The sequence below is a fragment of the Diceros bicornis genome, chromosome 21 (genome assembly GCF_020826845.1).
Source record: "Diceros bicornis minor isolate mBicDic1 chromosome 21, mDicBic1.mat.cur, whole genome shotgun sequence".
Lineage (NCBI taxonomy): Eukaryota > Metazoa > Chordata > Mammalia > Perissodactyla > Rhinocerotidae > Diceros > Diceros bicornis.
Window position 1 is genome coordinate 22,004,234 of NC_080760.1, and position 19,544 is coordinate 22,023,777.

General features: G+C 33.7%; 1 protein-coding gene and 1 pseudogene across 8 annotated transcripts in view; one reads left to right on the top strand and one right to left on the bottom strand.

Annotated features, from left to right (window-relative positions):
• RIMS2 (regulating synaptic membrane exocytosis 2) overlaps positions 1–19,544 on the top strand; it is a 618,814-nt gene that overhangs the window by 382,879 nt on the left and 216,391 nt on the right. For all 8 annotated transcript variants that reach the window (XM_058564761.1, XM_058564763.1, XM_058564762.1 and 5 more), the window contains one exon: positions 1,237–1,353. In XM_058564761.1, the coding sequence (XP_058420744.1) occupies positions 1,237–1,353 (117 nt within the window). The remainder of the gene's footprint in view (positions 1–1,236; positions 1,354–19,544) is intronic.
• On the bottom strand, positions 18,534–18,899 carry LOC131419394 (ragulator complex protein LAMTOR5-like; annotated as a pseudogene).

Genomic DNA, 19,544 nt, shown 5'->3' on the forward strand with positions numbered 1-19,544 from the left:
AAACTGATCAATCCAGTTAAGTACAGAAAGGCTTAATGGAGTAAGAGCCATGGAAATAATATGTTTTCTAACAAGAAATATGTGCATAATTCACATACTGCAGACTGGCAGTGTTTAAGAAAATCTGAACTGTTAGAATGATAGTCTTATAATGCCTATTTTAAGTGAATAATTGAGTTAGTTTTATATTTAGAATTTTTAATTGTAATCTTAATTTTATACATGATATTTGGACCATCTAAGAGGACTTAAGATTTATTATATTTATAAACTTAACTTAATTTGTAAGGATATTAAGCACTTAAAAAGTATTTACTTAATTTAGACAATTGAAGTAATTAAAAAGAAAATCTAAAATGTTAAGTTTATAAATACAGTTTGAAATGTTTGAAGATGTTGAATTAACTTAAGTTTGTAAATGGGACTAAAATTATTAAAAGTCTTCTAAAAAGTAATTGCTTAAATGTGGTAGACCTATCAATAGACTAATAAGATTTGAAATCTGAAATTTAAAGTTTAAGAGAGAGCTGGATTTTGAATTTGTAACTTTAATAAATTAAGCCCTTCCTCATTAAAAAAAAGGAATGCTTGACTTTTATCAGGGAAAGAATATTTGAGTACACCAATAGAAAATGGGCATAGGTTTTAGATTAGATTCAGGTGCACATAAGAGAAAGCCCACAATAACAGGAGCTTACATAAAAGGTTTATTCTATCATGAAAAATATGTAAGTAGACAACTTGGGTCAAGAATGGTAGCCAAAAAAAAAAAAACCATCATTGGTCAATTATAAAGACTTCAGTTTAGATTTTAAAAAACAAGTCACAATCATTATCCCTAAAACAAGATCCACCAATATATTGTCTATAAGCAACACGCTGAGCTCATTTTCTCCACACAAAACTATTCCTCCTCCTGTATTTCATATATCATTAAGTATCACTACTAGAGAGTTGGGAGTCACCCATTAATAGTTTTGGATTGATGTCCCCATTGGTATTAGCATAATTTTATGTCGTATCTCTGTTTTGCAGCAATTTCCTAACTTCGCTGTCAACCTCAAGTTGTAATTTATACCATTGCAGAGGTGCAATTAGTTAAAATAAAACAAAAAACTTGGACTTGACATTACAGTGGTTTTTGTCTTTTTATACAATCTTCATTAATAAACTCATTTCTTAGTGTAGTATATGATTATGGTTTATTAAGATATTTAATGGATCTTCCTATTTCAGTCGGAATGTGGAACAGGGACTTCGAGGGACACGGTCTACTACCGGACATTATAATACAATTAGCCGAATAGATAGACGTCGTGTCGTGGATGACCGTTATTCTCCAGATAGGGACAGGTAAATATGATAAATACTATTAGACCTTATTCTAATCGCTGCCTTCAGGAAGAAGATGTTACCATAAAATGTTTTCATCCTGAACTTGGGTATTTCTTATCTTAGTTTCTAAAACCTTATGTTTCCTTTACAATACCTACATTCATTCTTATGACCACCACATCATTAAAAAAAAAAGAAAACAAACAAAGCAACCTTTCTTTGGTAAGAAAAAAAATAAAATCATCTTGCTCTTGCAATTTTGGTCGTTTGCTACATCAAACCAGTTAAGCTAGTGAATTTGCACGTGAGGATATAATGATAATCATAGTGAAAACAAGAGTTTTATTGTTTTTACCTTATCATAACCAATCATTATGTATAAAAATATTTTCATGAGATAAATTCATTAGGGAAATCTATGTTACTTTTTATATAATATTGAGACAAGTCTAGTTTGTTTTGGAAACAAACACAAAAACTAATTCATGAAGAGGTTTTTCCTCATGGCTTTCAGTAAACGTTTTAAGCATCTTAAAGAGTCATGCTTGTTGATTTCTGTATTTGGAAGAATTCTCTGAATTTGCTCCATTAAATGTGACATACTTGGAAATAACATGGTATATTTCAATGTATACATTGATTATTACGAATTTTTTTTAAGTTAAGCAAATTGATTAACCCTCTAATTTATGGTTTGGTTATATATAAAAGGAAAAATGCTATTATATTTCCCCCCAACTATCAAATGGGTTTGAGATAAGGATTAGGAAAGAAAGCTTAATGCACTATTCAGAGAATATTATGATAAAATAAGGGAACTCAGAAGTCTCTTTGTATTCATCGTAAACCAATTTTAGTAAAAACACTTGGGGGCTTTTAAATCAGTTGAAATGAGAAGTTGCTGTCAATATTTATAAATTTAATTGTTTTGTCTAAATCTAGAGTTATACTCACTTTGTGCTTATAATTTCATTGTGTTTGAGAAAACTTTTCCAAAAGAAAAAATAAGGAATATCTTAGTCTTCAATAGTGTCAAACAAATATTGGCTTTTGTGTCCGAGATCTAAGAAGAAATAGGAAGTTATTAAATTAATATCTTTATTAGTGTTGAATGAAAGTTAATGTAGTATTTTATTTCTTTTTGTTTGACTTTTTCATAGTGATCTGTCTCTTTAGGCGTAATTATAGGCATGCCACCTATAGAAATTGATGCTTATCAAGTGCAATAATAATAAAAGAAAGATAACTATATTGTCATGATTAGGAGTTGGCAGGAGTCATATTAGGGTAGGTGAATGAGTACTTTTGTTACCTAATAGAATTTTAATGAGTTTGATCATTTCTAGAAATGATTTATAAAGCAATTCATAAATTCCTTGTTCATTTAAGATTTTTTAAGGAAATGGTGAGAGAGAAAAGTCTGGAATAACTTTAACTCCTTTAAGTTTATGTAGAGTTTTTCTTTTAATGAAAAACGGAGTTGATATTTTTTCTGAGAACAATAAGGTCTAAATCTTGCAGAGAATAATAGAATAAAATTAACCTGCAGAATTATACTCAAGAACAAGAATAATCTTATATCAAACATATTTATCAATATTTTAAGGCAAATGGCGCTGGGGTTAATGACAAAAAATTTGCTGTTAAATCCTTGTTGACTAATCCTTGGTAACAGCTAATATAGTCATAATTGAAATGTCATTATATTTTTCTTGTTTATTTTATAACTTTATGGCTCTTTTAATTTAGCCAAAAAGTTCAAGTGATTCAAAAGTTTTGGGGAAAATTGACCCATGTGGTTTCATTACTCTTTTAGAGTGTTGTAGATTATCAGATCATAATTACTCTTAATTGTGAGCTGTTTTGAATCCTTTTTGAAATAAATAAAATAGAATTTCAATTAAATAGAACTATAAAGCCATTTCTAATATATTATTTTTGAGTTATCTGTGTAATCATTATTTATTAACACGAGGAATCAAAAATCAAGAAGTACAGTATTATCTACGTAGGTAGTCTATCACATTATTAAACAAGTGAGTCCTAAATTTCTGTTTTATTCTAATATTCTAAAAGAGTTTTAGTATTAGAATGTGTCTGAAGGCATTGCAATTTTATGTACTATTTAGAAGATAAGAATACTCTAGAACTCTTACAGTGAATTTTTATGAACAGCATTTTATTGAATCAATAATACTGTTGATTAAAAAGCTTAAAAGAGAATTTCCCTTGAGATAGTAAGTAAAATTTAGGTATTTTGAGTGCTACACAACGCTGGACCAGAACAGTATTATATATACTCTTTTTCGTAGGATTTGGAACCAAATGGCATTAAGTTTGAATTGAGGCTTTTTACTAGTTACTAGCCATGTATCTTTGGGGAGATTAAACCTCTTTAACACTTGATTTCTTTATGTACAAAATTAGAATATTAGTACCAGCTTTAAAGGGTTTTTGTGTAGATAAAAGGACACTGTGCCTCCAGTTGCATAGTATGTACTCAAATTGTGCCTTACTCATAACATTTTAAAAAGATCTTTTGACTTACAAGTAATTTACGTTTTAATGTGCTTATCAGTAAAGCCGAAAAAAGAGAAATCAGTCAATTCAAGTGTTTCTTTAAAAGCTATATAGAGAATGTAGGACATGAGTTAGACCTTGAAAAAACAGCATGTTTATTTGGGCAAGAACAAGAGCAAAGATAGAGAGGCAGAACACACATGTACAACAGAAAGGGTGAAGGACTTGGGGACACATTGGAAAGTTGTGCATGAAGATAATGGTTTTTACATTCGCCACATTGGGGGAGAAGTGATGCTATTTGACATTAATTTATAGTACCTGGTTAAATTTAAGTGGTGTAAGAAGGAGATATAGTATTCATATCCTTTTCTTATAGGTAATGTAAAAGAACTATATATCAAGATTTGATTGGGTCTTTATTTCTCTGCACATCTCACTCTATTGTCATTAGTCAAAATCATCTTCTGTTTTGAAAAGAAAATAAGTTCTTTACAAGTCGTTTAGAAACTTGGATGCAGGGATATTAAGCTAAAATGATGACTTTTAACGGACATCTTTTATCTTCCTTTCTCTCTCTCCTACTTTTTGTACCGTCGTTTCTCTGGGAAATCCTGGTAACTACTACAACTAGGAACGTAATTTTCCTGGGGCAAACCATGTGGCTTTAGTATTAGAAATCGTTTCAAGAGTTTATTTGTTTACATGAGTTAATTTACTATTAGAATAAGTATAGAGTACTAGATAATATTTCTGTAACATGTCAGAGATATCCCATAGTGTACATTTTTATGTCTATCCTAGAGACCAAAATATACTGGGTGCACTTAATTCCATGGAGTATACTTTTAGCATAATAAGAAAAAAATGTAATTAACACTGGTAAAGATATATTACTTCATAAACTTCTTTCTTCTGTGCATTCAACTAATAAATTTATATTTTAGAAAGAAAAATCCCTATTAAATGGATCCCTGGGATACTTCACACACTTATGCCATTTCTCTCCTCTTTATCAGGCAACCAGTTACCAGTAAGTGTCAAATATACCCATATGTATAGTTCTTTTGGTCTTTTCAGTTATCAACTATGAGGGAAAAACATATCTGAAAGTTTGAAAATATGGAGAAAGTAAATGAAAAAAGAGACTTCACTTTACGAAAATAATACATTTTATTTATTACATTTCAGGAATATATTTTAACATAGTTAAGTCATACTGAGTACATTTTAGGAACTAAAAAGTAGCAAAACATTAACAATATTAAAGACAGAGCAGAAAGTTTTGTATTAAGTTGATATTGTTGGAAACTTAGCTTTCAAAAACTGCAGGTTGCTTAAGGATGAGATATTTTGTCTCACCTTTTTTGTAGTCTTTTTTGTGTGTATGGTGGTTCCTAAAAGGAGGCATTCAAGCTAATTTAATATAATGGAAGGATAATTCATTACAAATATAATTTTGTTCTGTCTTTAAAGATTATATTAATAAGAATCAAAGTGTGTCTAGAAATTGCATCAGTAATCCAGTTCAGTTCTTTGAATAGTGATATTTTTTATGATGATTTTAGAATTTGTCACTTCATTTTTTTCACTTTTTAAAATTTTGTAAAGTTTTTTGGTTTTCTATTTTCTGTTTTACAGTGAATTACTACTCTGCTTAATTTTTTAAAAAATTTCAAGCAGATTGGATTAAATGCAATTTTTAATATAACTTTGTTTAATTCCTGATGTATTTCAAGACATTATTTATTGCTTAGATTTTATAATGTCCATTAATTTTGGAAGAAAAGTAAACATGGTTTAACAGAGAAGTATAAACAAAATGTTTTTAAGTTGTACCAAGTGGATGCAGCAAAGGACCTTGGAGCGTCTCTGGATCTTGGTTGGATTTTAGGAGACTTACTAAAACAGTATGGTTAATTTTGTGTAATATTCATAGATGCATTTTTATAATTTGCAACAGAATCTCGAGGGGAACATGACCAGATTAGGTTAAGAAGTATAACACGACCATAAAAAAGTATATGGTCAAGATTTTCCAGAGAAACCAAACCAGTAGGATAATTAGACAGGTAGGTAGGTAGGTAGGTAGGTAGATAGATAGATAGATAGATAGATAGATAGATAGATGGAGGCTGAAAAGTCTTAAATCTGCTGTTTGTAAGCTGGAGATCCATGAAATGGTGGTGTAATTCAGTCTGAGTCCGAAGGCCTGAGAACCAGGGGAGCCCATGGTGTACATTCCAGTCTCATGGCCAGAGAGATATGAGATGTCCAGCTCAAAAGAGAAGCAGGAAAAAAGGGAGAAATTCCTCCTTCTTCATATTTTTGTTCTCTTCAGGCCATCACCAGGTGCCCGCTCACGTTGAGGAGGGCAAGCTACTGAGTCCAGTGATTCAAATGCTAATCTCATCCGGAAACACCTTCACAGCCAGAAATAACATTTAATGTGGGCACCTCTTGGCTAGTTGACATCAAAATTAACTATCACAAAGAGAGAAATAAAACAAACTTATGCTTGATGAAGGTGATTCTTGCTTAATGTTTTCTTTGGCTTTGTAGAGACAAAATTAATTATAAGGCTCTTCAAGGAAAATATTAGAAATTGGACGATTGTATATTTACATTATATGAATTGGAAAATTTTAACAGGCTTTCAAGTTTACACATTTTTTTACTCTTAAGTAATTTTCAGAGAAAATCTTTTCCTTTCTAATGCAACAAATCCCAACATCACAACGTTTGGGTATTATTTCTACTCATTGTAAAGCCAGGAATGCCTTTTTTGGATACTATTTTCCTTATTTTCTTCTACTACATAGGTTTATATTCTTCTGTTTACATTTCTAGAATGTTTCTATGATTATGTGAACCACTGATCTCTTTGGAAAGTAGGTTCACCATGAAAGTAGTGTAATTCTGTTTTTACTTTTTAACTTAATCCAAAATGCATTTATTGAGTGGGTCAGCCATTGTTCACAAAAATTTAAAGTAGATATTATCCTCGTCTAGATAAACAGATGATCCAACTAATTATAACAGCTAATAATATATAGCAGTTAATTATAAAATGTAGAAGACTGTGAGGCATAAGCATAATATTATTGGAACAGATTGGAGAAAAAATTACTTGCGTGGGTCTATTGGAAAAAGCTTCAGAGAGAAGTTGGACTTTAAAGATTGAGTTGAATTTTGAAAGGCAGTAAAGTGATGTCAGAAGGCGATGATGGGCATGCTTGGCAGAGTGATGAGGGTGGACAAAGTCTTGGAGTCAGGAAAGTATGGGATATACTTAAAGAATCTTAGGTAGTCTGGTATACCTACATAAAAAGTTGTGGTATGGGAGATGGGAAGTGATAAGAGATGAAGATTGAAAGTAGTTTAGAACTTAATTTGCATGCCATTTTAAGGAATATGTGCTTGTTTTTTGGTATGGGAACCCACTGAAGGATTTTGAGCAAGGTACATACATGATCAGAAGCATAATTTGCAAATATGCTTCTGTAGAGAGGGTGGAGAATGGATTGGATCAGGAGAGGGTTGGGACCTGAAGAAAGGGAGACCTAATAAAAGGTTATTTCATTAGACATGGTAAGCCCGATTAAAGATAGTGGCAGGATAAAAGGAAAAGAAGGGATAAGTCTGAGTTATTTAGGCATAGAACCAGCAGAGTTTTTAAATCAATTGAATGTGGAAAATAAGTAAAATGGAGAAATTAAATTCTGAGATTTAAAAACTTGGTTTATTAAGTAAATATTTAAATCTTTCATTGAAACTGGGATTACAAGAAGAGGAATAGCTGAGGTATTATATTAAGTTACAAAGGGGGATTAAAGAGTTATTTTTGAAACTGGAAGGGCCTTTAGAGATTATGGAGTCCTAGGATCTGAAGAGAGACTTTAGCCAGAGTCATTCTAATATTATTGGATTCCTATATATTAGTTTTACATAAATTTGGTTTGATAAAACAAATGGGTCTTCTGCTCAAAAAGAAAGTTTGAGAACTACTGCTCCAGCCCCCTCATTTTACAAATGTAGCACCAGATGTCCCAAAAGGCAAGTACCTTGCTCAAGCCGCGCAGTTAACGTGTGTTTTTCTGAAGTGTCTACATGACACTCAAGCAGCCATGCAGAGAGCCCAGAGGCGGGTGGAATTATGCTGTGAAACACAAATAAAAATCAAGACTAAAGCAAAATGAGAATTTACACTATAAAAACAAATAGTATTATCCAAAAAGAATGTATTGGAATATAAAGAAGGTCCAGGAACAAATCTTGGGAAAGCACTGCCCTAAGGAATACAGAGAAAGGGAATCCAGTAAATGAAACAGATAAAGAAGCAGCTAGATAGGTGGGAGGCCAGGCCATATGTCTAAATCTTAAGAGCCTGAACTGTGGATTAAGAAAGGCCAAAGTTTGAAAATCATTCCTGCTACTTACAATATGGCTGTGGGCAAACAGTCACAGCCTCAGTTTCTCCACCTGTGGGAATACTAGAACCTACCTCAAAGAGTTGTTGTGACAACTAAATGAGATAAAGTAGACAAAGCTTTAATGGAGTAATTGGCACATAGTTAAGGTTAAATAAAGACTGTTTTTAATAGCCAAAGAGAATAGTTTTTCAGAAACCAGTGGAGGAGAGAGTGTCAAGAAATAGAGGCTGAAAATCAGTGTCTAATACCATAGATAATTGTAGTATGATGAAGATCAAGAGGAGATTAAAGGATTTTTTTAGGATTCCACAGATAACATTGACAAGATAGCCTCACAGAATGGTAGAGGTAGAAGTCAAATTACAATAAGCTTAAAGCATGAATGAAAAATCAGGAAGTGGTGGCAAGAATTGTAAATATGTCTTTTAAGATGTTTTATGATGAAAGGGAAGTCAAAGAGATGCAATGGCTTGAGAGGAAGGCAAGGTCAGTAAAGGTTTTATTTTTAGGATTAAGTGCAGTTGAGGAAGGGATGGCATGAGACAATAATGAATGAAGTAAGGTCATGTGGGAAGCAGGAGTACAAGTAGAGGAAGTTCTTCCTTTGGTGCAAATGAAAAGGACAAGTGAAGATAAAAATACATATTTCTCTATATTTAAAGGTAGAAGTATGGAAGTTGAGAGAGTTCAAGGTTGGTTTCCATTTTTTGATGAAACATGATGATCATCTGCCAAAATTAAGTGTTATAATATAAAAAGTTTTAAGGAAATAGAAAATTTTAATTTAGTGCAATGGAAAGAAGAGAATCAACTACAGATGGGTGTGCTCCTTTGATGGCTTATGGCAGTCATGACGCATGAAATGAGCAGAGCCAATAGCATGTAGTAAACATATAATAAACATAGTAAATGGAAAAATGAATAGCATTCAATAAATTTAATAAATAGAATTAATAATCAAGTAAAAATAATTTGAATCAGTTTGTCCCTTACTAAATGGAATTCTTAAAGCCCTTTTAGTTATTTTTAATTCTTAATGATTGAAAAAGAAATAATTACCTTATAAAATCTCCTAAGTATAATAAGTTTTACAAGTTACCTTTTTTTATTATTTTCTTCTTGAACTTTCTGGTTATTTTATTGTTTTTCTCTTCTTATCTTTCCACCTGAAAAATGGGAAAGTGTCTATATTGTATAACATTTTATAGATGGTGCTGAAGATGTTTGAGTGATAAGATTTTTTTGAAATATGATTTGTTTAAATCTCAATTTGTTATATTTTTGTTGTTTTATTTTAGAATACTTAGACTATTTTAACCTTTAGCACTGCCATATTGCAATGGACCTTGGGAGGAAAGAACAAGCTTTCCAGTAATGATTTTCATTTGCTTTGCTTACTATCTGCTTATCTCTTTTGAATCTCACATTTTAAAATTAAACTATACCTTTTTCATTTCTTTCTTGAGTCTCATTTATATTCTTGTTTCTGCCATGCTTGCAGTCATTTTCTTACTCTACCTCGCTCCAGAAACAGTCAGACCATTGAACATCATCACAGGGATGGCAGGTATATTTTTCTTAGAATTGAGTCTGTTCATAGAATTGCATGTGCCTGTCTATTGATATGATATAATTCACTTCTATTTCTGTTTTTTATATATACATATATGGTTATTAATGAAATATAGAAATATTATCTTTATAAAATAGTAGAAAATAAAGCATATTTAAAAACTTTAATTGTAGTAGGATGTCAAAAATACGGCTTCCGTTTAATTTGCTAGGATCACCTCTTTGATGATTCTAAAAATTTAGTTCACCAGAAATTACAGTTAACTCTTGATTACCTATAAAGATAGAAAAACAGTATTTTAAAAAATTAATTGCAGTTTACTGCCCACCTTCCTCAGTGGAGTTCCTAATTAGATATTTAAACAGTACCGGTTGATTTATACATAGCTTAACGACCCACTTCCTTCCACAGTCGAGGAGTCAGTCTTTGAAGTACTCAGGCTGAACTGTTCGGCTTATGGTTACCTTGTGAAAGGTGACTGTGATCTACTCCTTGGTCATAGTAGATGATCCTGGATCCATGGAGAATACTGGGTCTCTGGAAAAATCCTTGTTCATTTCTACCACCATTCCCCTTATATTGAAGGGGAATATCAATAACTTGGCATTTAACAGAAAGGACGATTAACTAGAAAGAGAAGGGAAAGAAGATCTCTCAAGTTTGCAGTTTCTCGAGGCTATATTTAGCATTAGAGATTTGAGCCAGTTCAGTGACAGCATGTTGAGGCCCTGTAGGCAGAGAAGAGAAAGGCAGTGATAATGTGGTGGTGGTTTCCGCTAGTATAGGTAAGGAATTGTGTCCAGTACTCACTCTGACTATTGTTTCAAAATGATTTGGGTTATATGTGACCACTTTTATCCTATTAATTTAGTTAACTAAGAGTTGAGAATAAAAGAGTTTAGAAAAAAAATGAAACAGACAAATTCCTAAGGATTGGATTCATGTAGATAAATGTGGAAGGAAATGTAAGAGAGAACATCAACAATAAATTTCTAATAATTCAAAAGTTTTGTGATATCTTTTAGTAAATATAATTGAAATTTAGTTCCTTCTAGTTTATTATATGATAGTAGTTATTGCTATATTTAATATTCTTTTGCATTTTCTCAGTCTTTTCTGTTATTTTGCTTCAATACTAATAATTCTTACTTTTTTGTTATGTCTTTTATTTTTACTATTGCTGTGTATTACATTAGGACTATTTTTTGGTTGCAGTGATTATACATTTACCTTGCAAAAATGTGAAAAAGTAATTATGTAACTGGCCTTATAATTGGCTAAGACCTTTCTTAAGGTGGTTGATGTGAATGAGACCCATTCCTGATTATAGGCTTATTCTACTTACCCTGGTATCTCTTCATTTCAGTGTAAGTTAAAATCACATTAGTTTTTTAATACTCTGTATTTTTCTTAGTCTTAGTTATCAATAAGTAGATTGTCTGCTTCATATTATTTATTCTTTCAATAAATGAATGTAGATAGTTCTTGATCAGCTCTAGGTTGGTTTTCAATTTCATACACTTACCCAAATTCTCAATCTCAGCCTAGCTGGCCTATTCTGAAGAATACATTTCTGAACTGCCTGTGATTTGGTGCCATGATTTGGTTTGTGGTCAGGAAACACAACATCATTGATGTTTATATTAAAGTAAAACACAGGAAAATCAGTTATCAAATATCTTACTGTAAGATTTGACATCACTTAAATGATTCAAATTTGTTAGTCTGGCATATACCAACTCCTAGAAAAATTGAGTAGAGTAGATTTTGTACGGAAGAAGTTCTTGAGATGCATTTTAAAATGTTATCTTTTCTCATTATCACTTTGATACATACAAGATAATGTATATGCATTTCAAAGCATAATAATAAAATGAACACCCATGAATCTACTACCCAAACTGAGAACCAGAACATATGGTTATATACCTTGCATCTACCTGTAGGCTCCAAGCCTCTTGCATCCATATGCCTCTTCCACAGAAGTAGTAAATGCTGTGCTGAATTTTCAGTTTAACATTCTCTTCCTTTGCTTTTTTTTAAGTGACTGATCATTTGTTTTCACTCTGCTAACTTTCTGAGTTACTCATTCCCTCTAACCCCCACCTCAATCCACTATGAGATTCTAGGATTGTTGAAGATATAAAAGCTTGTCTAGTCATCTGTCCATTCTCCTTTATTTATTACCATAACGTGGTTATGCTTCTTGTCTTTAATTTAACCCCTGTACCTTCATATGTAATACAACTGAGCACAACCACTCATTACCCTTCCATGTTGAGATCATCTGTTGGTCTCTTGGTTATGCCATTTAATTCAGTCAAGATTTTAGCAGCTGGCTCTATTCTTCCTCTTCATCACAATTCCTGCCATCAGCCTGAATGATGTTAGCATTCACCTGAATGATCTATTCCGCACCCACTTACTTCCTTGACTGTCTCAAATTGGAGTTAGTGAAATTCACCCCTGATTCTGCTTCAGTCACTCCCATGGCCGTACTTGGAATCTTATCATCATTTGAAATTGTTCTACCTTTGAAATCTTAATTCAAATACTCCACTCTTGGACCAGAACTGCACATAGTTCTTTCTTATTCTTTCATTGAGTTACTTCTACCTCACTAGTTCTTTTGTCTCAATAGAGAACTCTACTCTCTTGACCCCTTTACCTTTCCTGATTAGTCTCCACTTTTCTTTACATACTTACATATCCAGAGGTTGGATCCGTTCTCAGAAATATCCTCAGGTCCCTTGCTACATTGTTCTTGAGTCAAAATAACTCAACACTTAGAGGAAAAGTGACCTCCTTATTGAGGGTTGTGGGGAAAAGAAAAAAAGAAAGTGACACCAACTCTCTAAGTGTCCAGTTTCCCAGCCCAGATTTCAAGGTGGCATTTACTGTCATGGTCTGAGAATTTCCCTTCTGGGAATAAATATGTGTTAATAGCTCCAAGTGGGCCATAGTTTGGCTATATGAAATCTGGAATTTTCTGAATGGAATGAATGTGGTAAACTCAACATAGCATCCTGAGTGTGAAGAATCAGAATCATTGGTCTCTACCCCAAGGCTGTAAAATGAAACATTATGAGTCTCTCTCTTTGGAACAAGTGAATAGAGGCTTATGTAATATTTGCTTAAGTTATTTTATATTACTTCAGGAGACGAATATTAGCTAATATTAGGAATCAAAACTCTTTTTCTTCTGGCTAGTTTATACTGACCATTACAAAGTTATCCCTGATTCATTGTGTATTTTAAAACATAGTCAACATTTAGACAAAAATATTTAGAATGGATATCATGTTAGCATTTATTAATATTCCTTTATTAAGATATATCCTTTATTTTAATAAATATACCTTTTATATTTAAAAATTTACCACCTTACCATACGTTTTTCCTAATATTTATCTCTACTTAAAGCTACACACAGGATATTAAGGAATCACTGACATTGATGGTGGACAGCATGGTTGGTGGACTTTTATGTAAAGATGTCACGGAGGAGACAACAACTGGGCTATATCTTAAAGGAGGGATGGGAATTATTTAGTTTTATATGAAGGTAAGGTAGGATGTCAGTGGAATTTTAAAGAAATGTATGTGCAAATTCGCTAAAATAATAATAAACACCATGTTTTAGTGCTGTTGGGGCATTATCCACAAGGTAGGGAGTAGCAGGAAATGAATCTGGAATGATAGAGATGGTCCTAATTACGAATAACCTTGTATGCTCTGTTAAGGAACTTAGATCTAACTTATGATCCAAGTGATAGAAGTACTTTGAAGAGTTTTAATTACAGTTTATAATATATTTATTCACTCTAGAATAATTACTCTAAAGATGTGGATGATTGCTTTGAGAGAAAAGTATGTGAGAAAAAAAAGCACGTATTTGCCTTGGTCTAGGACAGCAGGTCTTTGAGGGCCTGAACTAAGTAAGGTAGTGGATGGAGAGAGATACAGAGAAGATGAGACACTTAGTCAGTTAAAATCAATAATACTTGGTAAATAATAGGATTTGGAAGTTGAGGGGGAGCAAACAGTCAAGAAATACTTCTAGTCTTATAGCTTGGGTAACTGGATGCCTGTGGTACCTTAACAAAGGTGTGGGGGGTTGTTAAGGGAGGAGTCGGTTAGGTGAGAGACAAGTTCAGTTTTGGAATTATTGAGAGGGCTAAGGGGAAACCTCTAGCAAGGAGTAAAATGAATAATTTTAAAGCTTATAGAAGAAGTTTAGGCACCATAGAGCAATCTGGGAGTAAATTCCCTACTAATGGGAAGTGGCCACAAAAATGAAAGCGAAATCAACCAGAGAAACAACCCATGAAATGAGGACCAAGGAGTTTTCCTCTGCCCTGGGAAAGACTAACATTTAAGTGGTAGACAGAGGAAAAGAAGCTTCTGAAAGACGTAGAGAAGGAAGCATGAGAGGAGTAAGAATAGAGCTAAAAGAATAGAGAGTTTTAAGAAGGAAGAAATAATGTCAACAGTATAAATAATAAGTAAAAAATGACCATTAGATTTGTCGAGTGAGGAGTCAATGGTGATTTTAGATAGGGTGATTTCAGAAGGGTGCTGAGGGAAAAAAAGCATATTGTGGTGGCCTGAGGTGTGACTCAGGAATAAGAAAATAAATACAGCAAAAGAGTGTAGAGGAGAGATATTGGATAGGGCTATATGATATCAAAGTAGGTTACTTTCTTTTAGAATAGGAAATACATCGTGTGTTTATAGGCTGGAGGAAAGGATCTTTTAGGAAAAGATAGCTTGAAAATACAGAAAAAAGAGAGGATGACTGGAAGGTCTTAGGACAGGGGATTGGGCTAAACACACAGATGGAGTTTGTAAACAGAAAGAAGCTCTTATTTACCATCGAGACAGGAAGAAAACAGATGAGAGAGTTGGAACTAAGTAAATTTTTAAGAAAAAGGATGTTAAATTGAAGGTAATTATGATTGAGAATCTCAATTTTGTTGGTGCTGTAATTGAGATTATGGCAGTTGTTTTTGAGACAAATTTCTGAAGGTGCAGGCCTGGAGGTTGAATATGATATCTGATTAAAAATGAGAAAGTTTAAAATAGTTGTTTGGTAAAAAGTGATGGGAGCTGATTAAGTATAAGTAAAAAGATTGTTGGTGATACCAGCATAGCAGAAGTTGGAAACCATGAATTTGCAATGTATCAACCTGTATGAATGTCTGCTTTGCTTAAGCAATACCCAGTTGCCTAGATGTAGAGAAATCAGATTATGGCATTGGACCAGTTTTAGGTTCTGATGGATGTTTGGAAGATTTGTGTTAAAAAGGAATCTGAGTGTTGGTATGGGAATGGTTCAGATGATCAATCATAGAGTATAGAATGGATAAGGAAGGAAAAAAGGCTAAGAGGGTGATATATATGGGCAGGAATTAGTGAGACCAAAGAAGGAAAAGTATCAAATGAAGATCAAGTAAAGTAGTAGCGAGATTATGAGATACCTGACAGAATTAACGATTGTAATCACCAGAGATATTCTGATTTTCTATTTCTGAGTTTGAATATTTCATTGGATTCTAAGATCCACGATATTTCCCCAGAAAGGGGGTGCTGATGCAGGAAAAGTGAGGATCATTGAAGTTATGAAGGGGTTGTAGTTCAAGATTATTGTTCAGTTATAATTTTCTGCATGTGCATTGAAATCTCCTAGCCTTACCATAAGAATTAGGGTAAAGAAGATGGCCTTCAACCAATTCCCAAAATTACCAATGCCTAAGGGATAGTGATTGGAAGTTGAATAGATATTAGCAACCTGAATTAATAATGGATATTACAGCCAAGTGATATGCTTAATAGAAATAAGGACATGCACATTGTGGTGGGAGAGTAATGAGTGTCTCTAGGGAGCCAACCTCTCTTGAGTCCATGGCCTATGAAATGTGAAAGAATAAGTAGCTTCTACAGATGAGAGCTACAGTGGAAGCAGAGTCTACAAGGTTGAACTAAATGTTATTTAAGGTAGGGATGTGCAGAAACCATTCTGCAGAAAGGTTGACAATATAAGGAAGTTTGCTAACAATGGATAAGGATTCTTGAAAATACAGCTAGAGGAGATTAAATTGGTACAGAAGAGAGTACAGGAGATGAAGAATTTAGAGAGAAGAAGAGGTCAGTCAGGAGGCATTTGAGCTTGCCCTTTGCTTGATAACTAAGAATTACAAAGATAAGATGTTTGAATAGAAGTGATTTACCTCAAATATGCTAAGTTTATCCCAGGTTGTTTTGGTGCCAGAAGTGGGAACTGTTTTGGTGCTAGATCTGCATAAGCTTCTGGGAAGGGTCTGACCTGGGTCTGTCGTAGTGCTGGGGGATGCCATGGAGTTTGAAGAGAGGCAGTGAATGGTCTTTTCTCAAGGTATCTGGGGCCATGAATAGGATCCTGATTAGAGAAAGGATTCTGACAAATCTAGTCGAGTCACAGAGGATGAGATTCCTGTGTGGCGTGTAGACTGTTTTCTTATACATGCCCTATCTGGGAAGTAGTACTGAGAGCCCTTAATAAATGGGTTCAAATCCAAGTAACACACTTCCTGAACTACTCTCCTTTTTACCTTAATTTCTTTGCTTTGTTACCAGTCTTCTCCTTCCCTCTTACAAGTATTTTCTTCTCCATCACAGCTAATCTTCTATTTATGTTTCTGACTGCAATGTCCCTTAATTTCTCTGGAATTTTCCTCCATTAATTATTTATTGTTTCTCTGGCATTTCAATCTCTCTCACTTTAATGATTTTGTTTCTCCTCAAATTACTGTTGAAGTCTCCTTAATAATATCTTCTTTCTATTCTGCCATACCTTCAAGCTACCTTGAAAATGACTCATTTCTCTCTCTCTCTCTCACTTAGTCATGTTTCTTGAGTCTGTATTTTTACATAGCTTTCTACACTCCTTCATCAGCTCCTAAGCTTTAACCCTCTACAGTTTGACCTCTTCTGTGGCACTTTATTTTAAACAACTTTCTCCATGGTTATTATTTGTCAAATCTTTTATACATGTTTATCCTTGTTGCCTCTGTACATCGGCCATTATTAATCACTTCTTTTTTTAGCTTCTCTAATGCAGTACTATCCTGATTCTCACTCTACCTCTTGACTGCTCTTCTGTCTCCTTCACTTTTTTCCATTTCTCATGTCCTCAGCTTTTTGACCATATGTTGTCCTATGTCCTGTCATCTCTGTGGCTTTGACCAAAACTTCTAATACCTAGTATAGTGCCTGCCACATAATATGAACACGATAAATAGTATTGAAAGAATGAATGAATCAATGGATAGTGAACTATTAATACTATACAATTACTTCTCAAACTATATCTCCAGTATAACTCTATCCTTTGAAGGCCAGATTTCTCTGTCTAATTGACATCTGTACAAGAATATTCTTGCAACACTTCACAAATTTAAGTCCAAACCTGAAATTACTATCGTTCCTCCCAAGAATTCTTCTATTTCTGTTAATAGATCATCATTTCATTTTGGAGGCTGGGAATTTCAGGGTTTTTCTTTGGTCTATTGATTTCTACATTTAATTCATATGGTGGTTTATCAAATATTATTGAGAGAAAAAAAACCATCCCTGCTGTCGAAGAATTCACAGTTCAGTGAAGTTAACAGGCTTTAGAATCAAGAAAACTCAATTCAAGTTCCAGCTCAGAAAATATCTAATTGTGTCACATTGTCCGAGTGTCTGTGAGCCTTAGTTTGCTTATTTCTAAAATGAGAGAGATTAGATTATATGACTTCTGAGATCCTTCTAACCCTAACAATCTGTTTGTATAATTCTGTGTATTGTATATTTTGTACATTGTTATTTATATTGTTTCTCATCCATACTTTCTTCTCTGTTTCACCCCTATTACTACAAGTCAGCTTTTTCTTACTCTAATTCATTTCATACACTACTACTGAATTCATCTTCTAAATTCATTACTTAAAAATTAGCTTTGTTCAGAAGCTTTTGGTCACTCTGAAAATTGAACTCTTTCTAAACCCCTAACTAAGCAGTTAAGATTGCCATAAACTGACTTCAAGCTAATTTTCTAACTAACATTTTGCCATATTCTACTTTGTTATTTCTAGCATTTCCATTTGACTCTTTTTTTCCCCATTCAACTGGATTTATTGAACATAACAAAATTCTGTATACAAAGTAACCTAGACCTGCTGCTTCAAAACATTATCCTTTGGAGCCAGCCCTGATGGCCTAGTGGTTAAAGTTCGGTGCTCACCGCTCTGGTGGCCTGAGATTGCTTCCAGGTCGTGGAACCACACCCCCTGTCTGTCAGTTGCCATGCTGTGGCGGTGGTTCACATAGAAAGAACTAGAATGACTTACAACTAGGATATACAGCCATGTACTGGGGTTTGGTGAGGAAAAAAAAAAGAGGAAGATTGGCCACAGATATTAGCTCAGAGTGAATCTTTCTCTGCAAAAGAAAACGACATTATCCTTTCTTACTGATATTTTGATGTCAGTCCATAGAGTGTCAAAAAACAGCTTACTCCAAAATCCATTAAAAAATGCCTAATGCACATTAAATGAATGGCCTAACTACTGGAATTTAATAGCTCTTTAGGATAATTAATATAGGTAGAATCAAGTCCCTATGACAAGCTGTTGGAGAACTGATATGAAACATCAAGGAGCCATTTTGTGCACTGTCAGTGTGATGCCATTGTGTTCTGGATAATAATATTCCCATTATCTGATTCGAGACACACCACAAAAATATTAAGTGGGGTCAGAGGTTAGCTTAACTGCTTGCTGGGCTAGAACATATATCAGCCCAGCATGCTCATCTGACGGGGTCCCATGGCAGCCCAGATTAAGTCCCTTTGAATCTATCCATAGGACCTCAACAATGGACGGATTCTTCATTGTGTACTCCAAGTGCTGCTCCAAAGTTGCCTTCTTCCTGCCCACTTGTCTGTCCTGGCCCAAGACCCACAGCACATCCCGTCCTTCTCCGCCACAGGACTCCCATTTGACTCTTATGGTTTCCATCTGTCTGCTGAAATTTCTCCAGCTTTTCATGCATGTTGTCCATCTTTTCTACTATAGTTTTTAACATATTTTAAATTTCCTATCTGATAGTTCCAACATCTGTGTCATTTCTGAGTTTGACTCTATTAATTGCTTTCTTGACAGTGGGCCTTATTTTTCTTGCTTTTTGTGTTTCTAGTAATTTTTTAATGACTGTTAGACGTCACATCATCAGTAGTGACTGAGGCAGATAGTATTTATGCCTGAAAATGTGCGCACCTCTTGTTCTGTTAGACTGTGTTTTGGGAGGATTAATCAATCCTCTGTCTGCCACCTCTGACTATGTGATTTGGACTGACCTTATGAAGTGACAGCTAAGGGCGGCAGGCAGCAGTGTATATGAGGAATTTGCACTATACTCATACCACTATACGTGTAAAGCTAGCAAAGCAAAAGGAAGGCTAATGAATTGTTCAAAGTTGATCAGTGAAACTGTTGAACACACCACTGAGACATTCTAGTGTGAGCACCATGCCTCATCGCATTTACTCATGTAATGTAATAACAATACATAAATCGAATGTTTAGAGATACATCTTTAAAATGTTTGTTGTTTTATGAAATCTTTGAGGACCTGGGAAGGGAAAATATAGGGCCAATACCTTG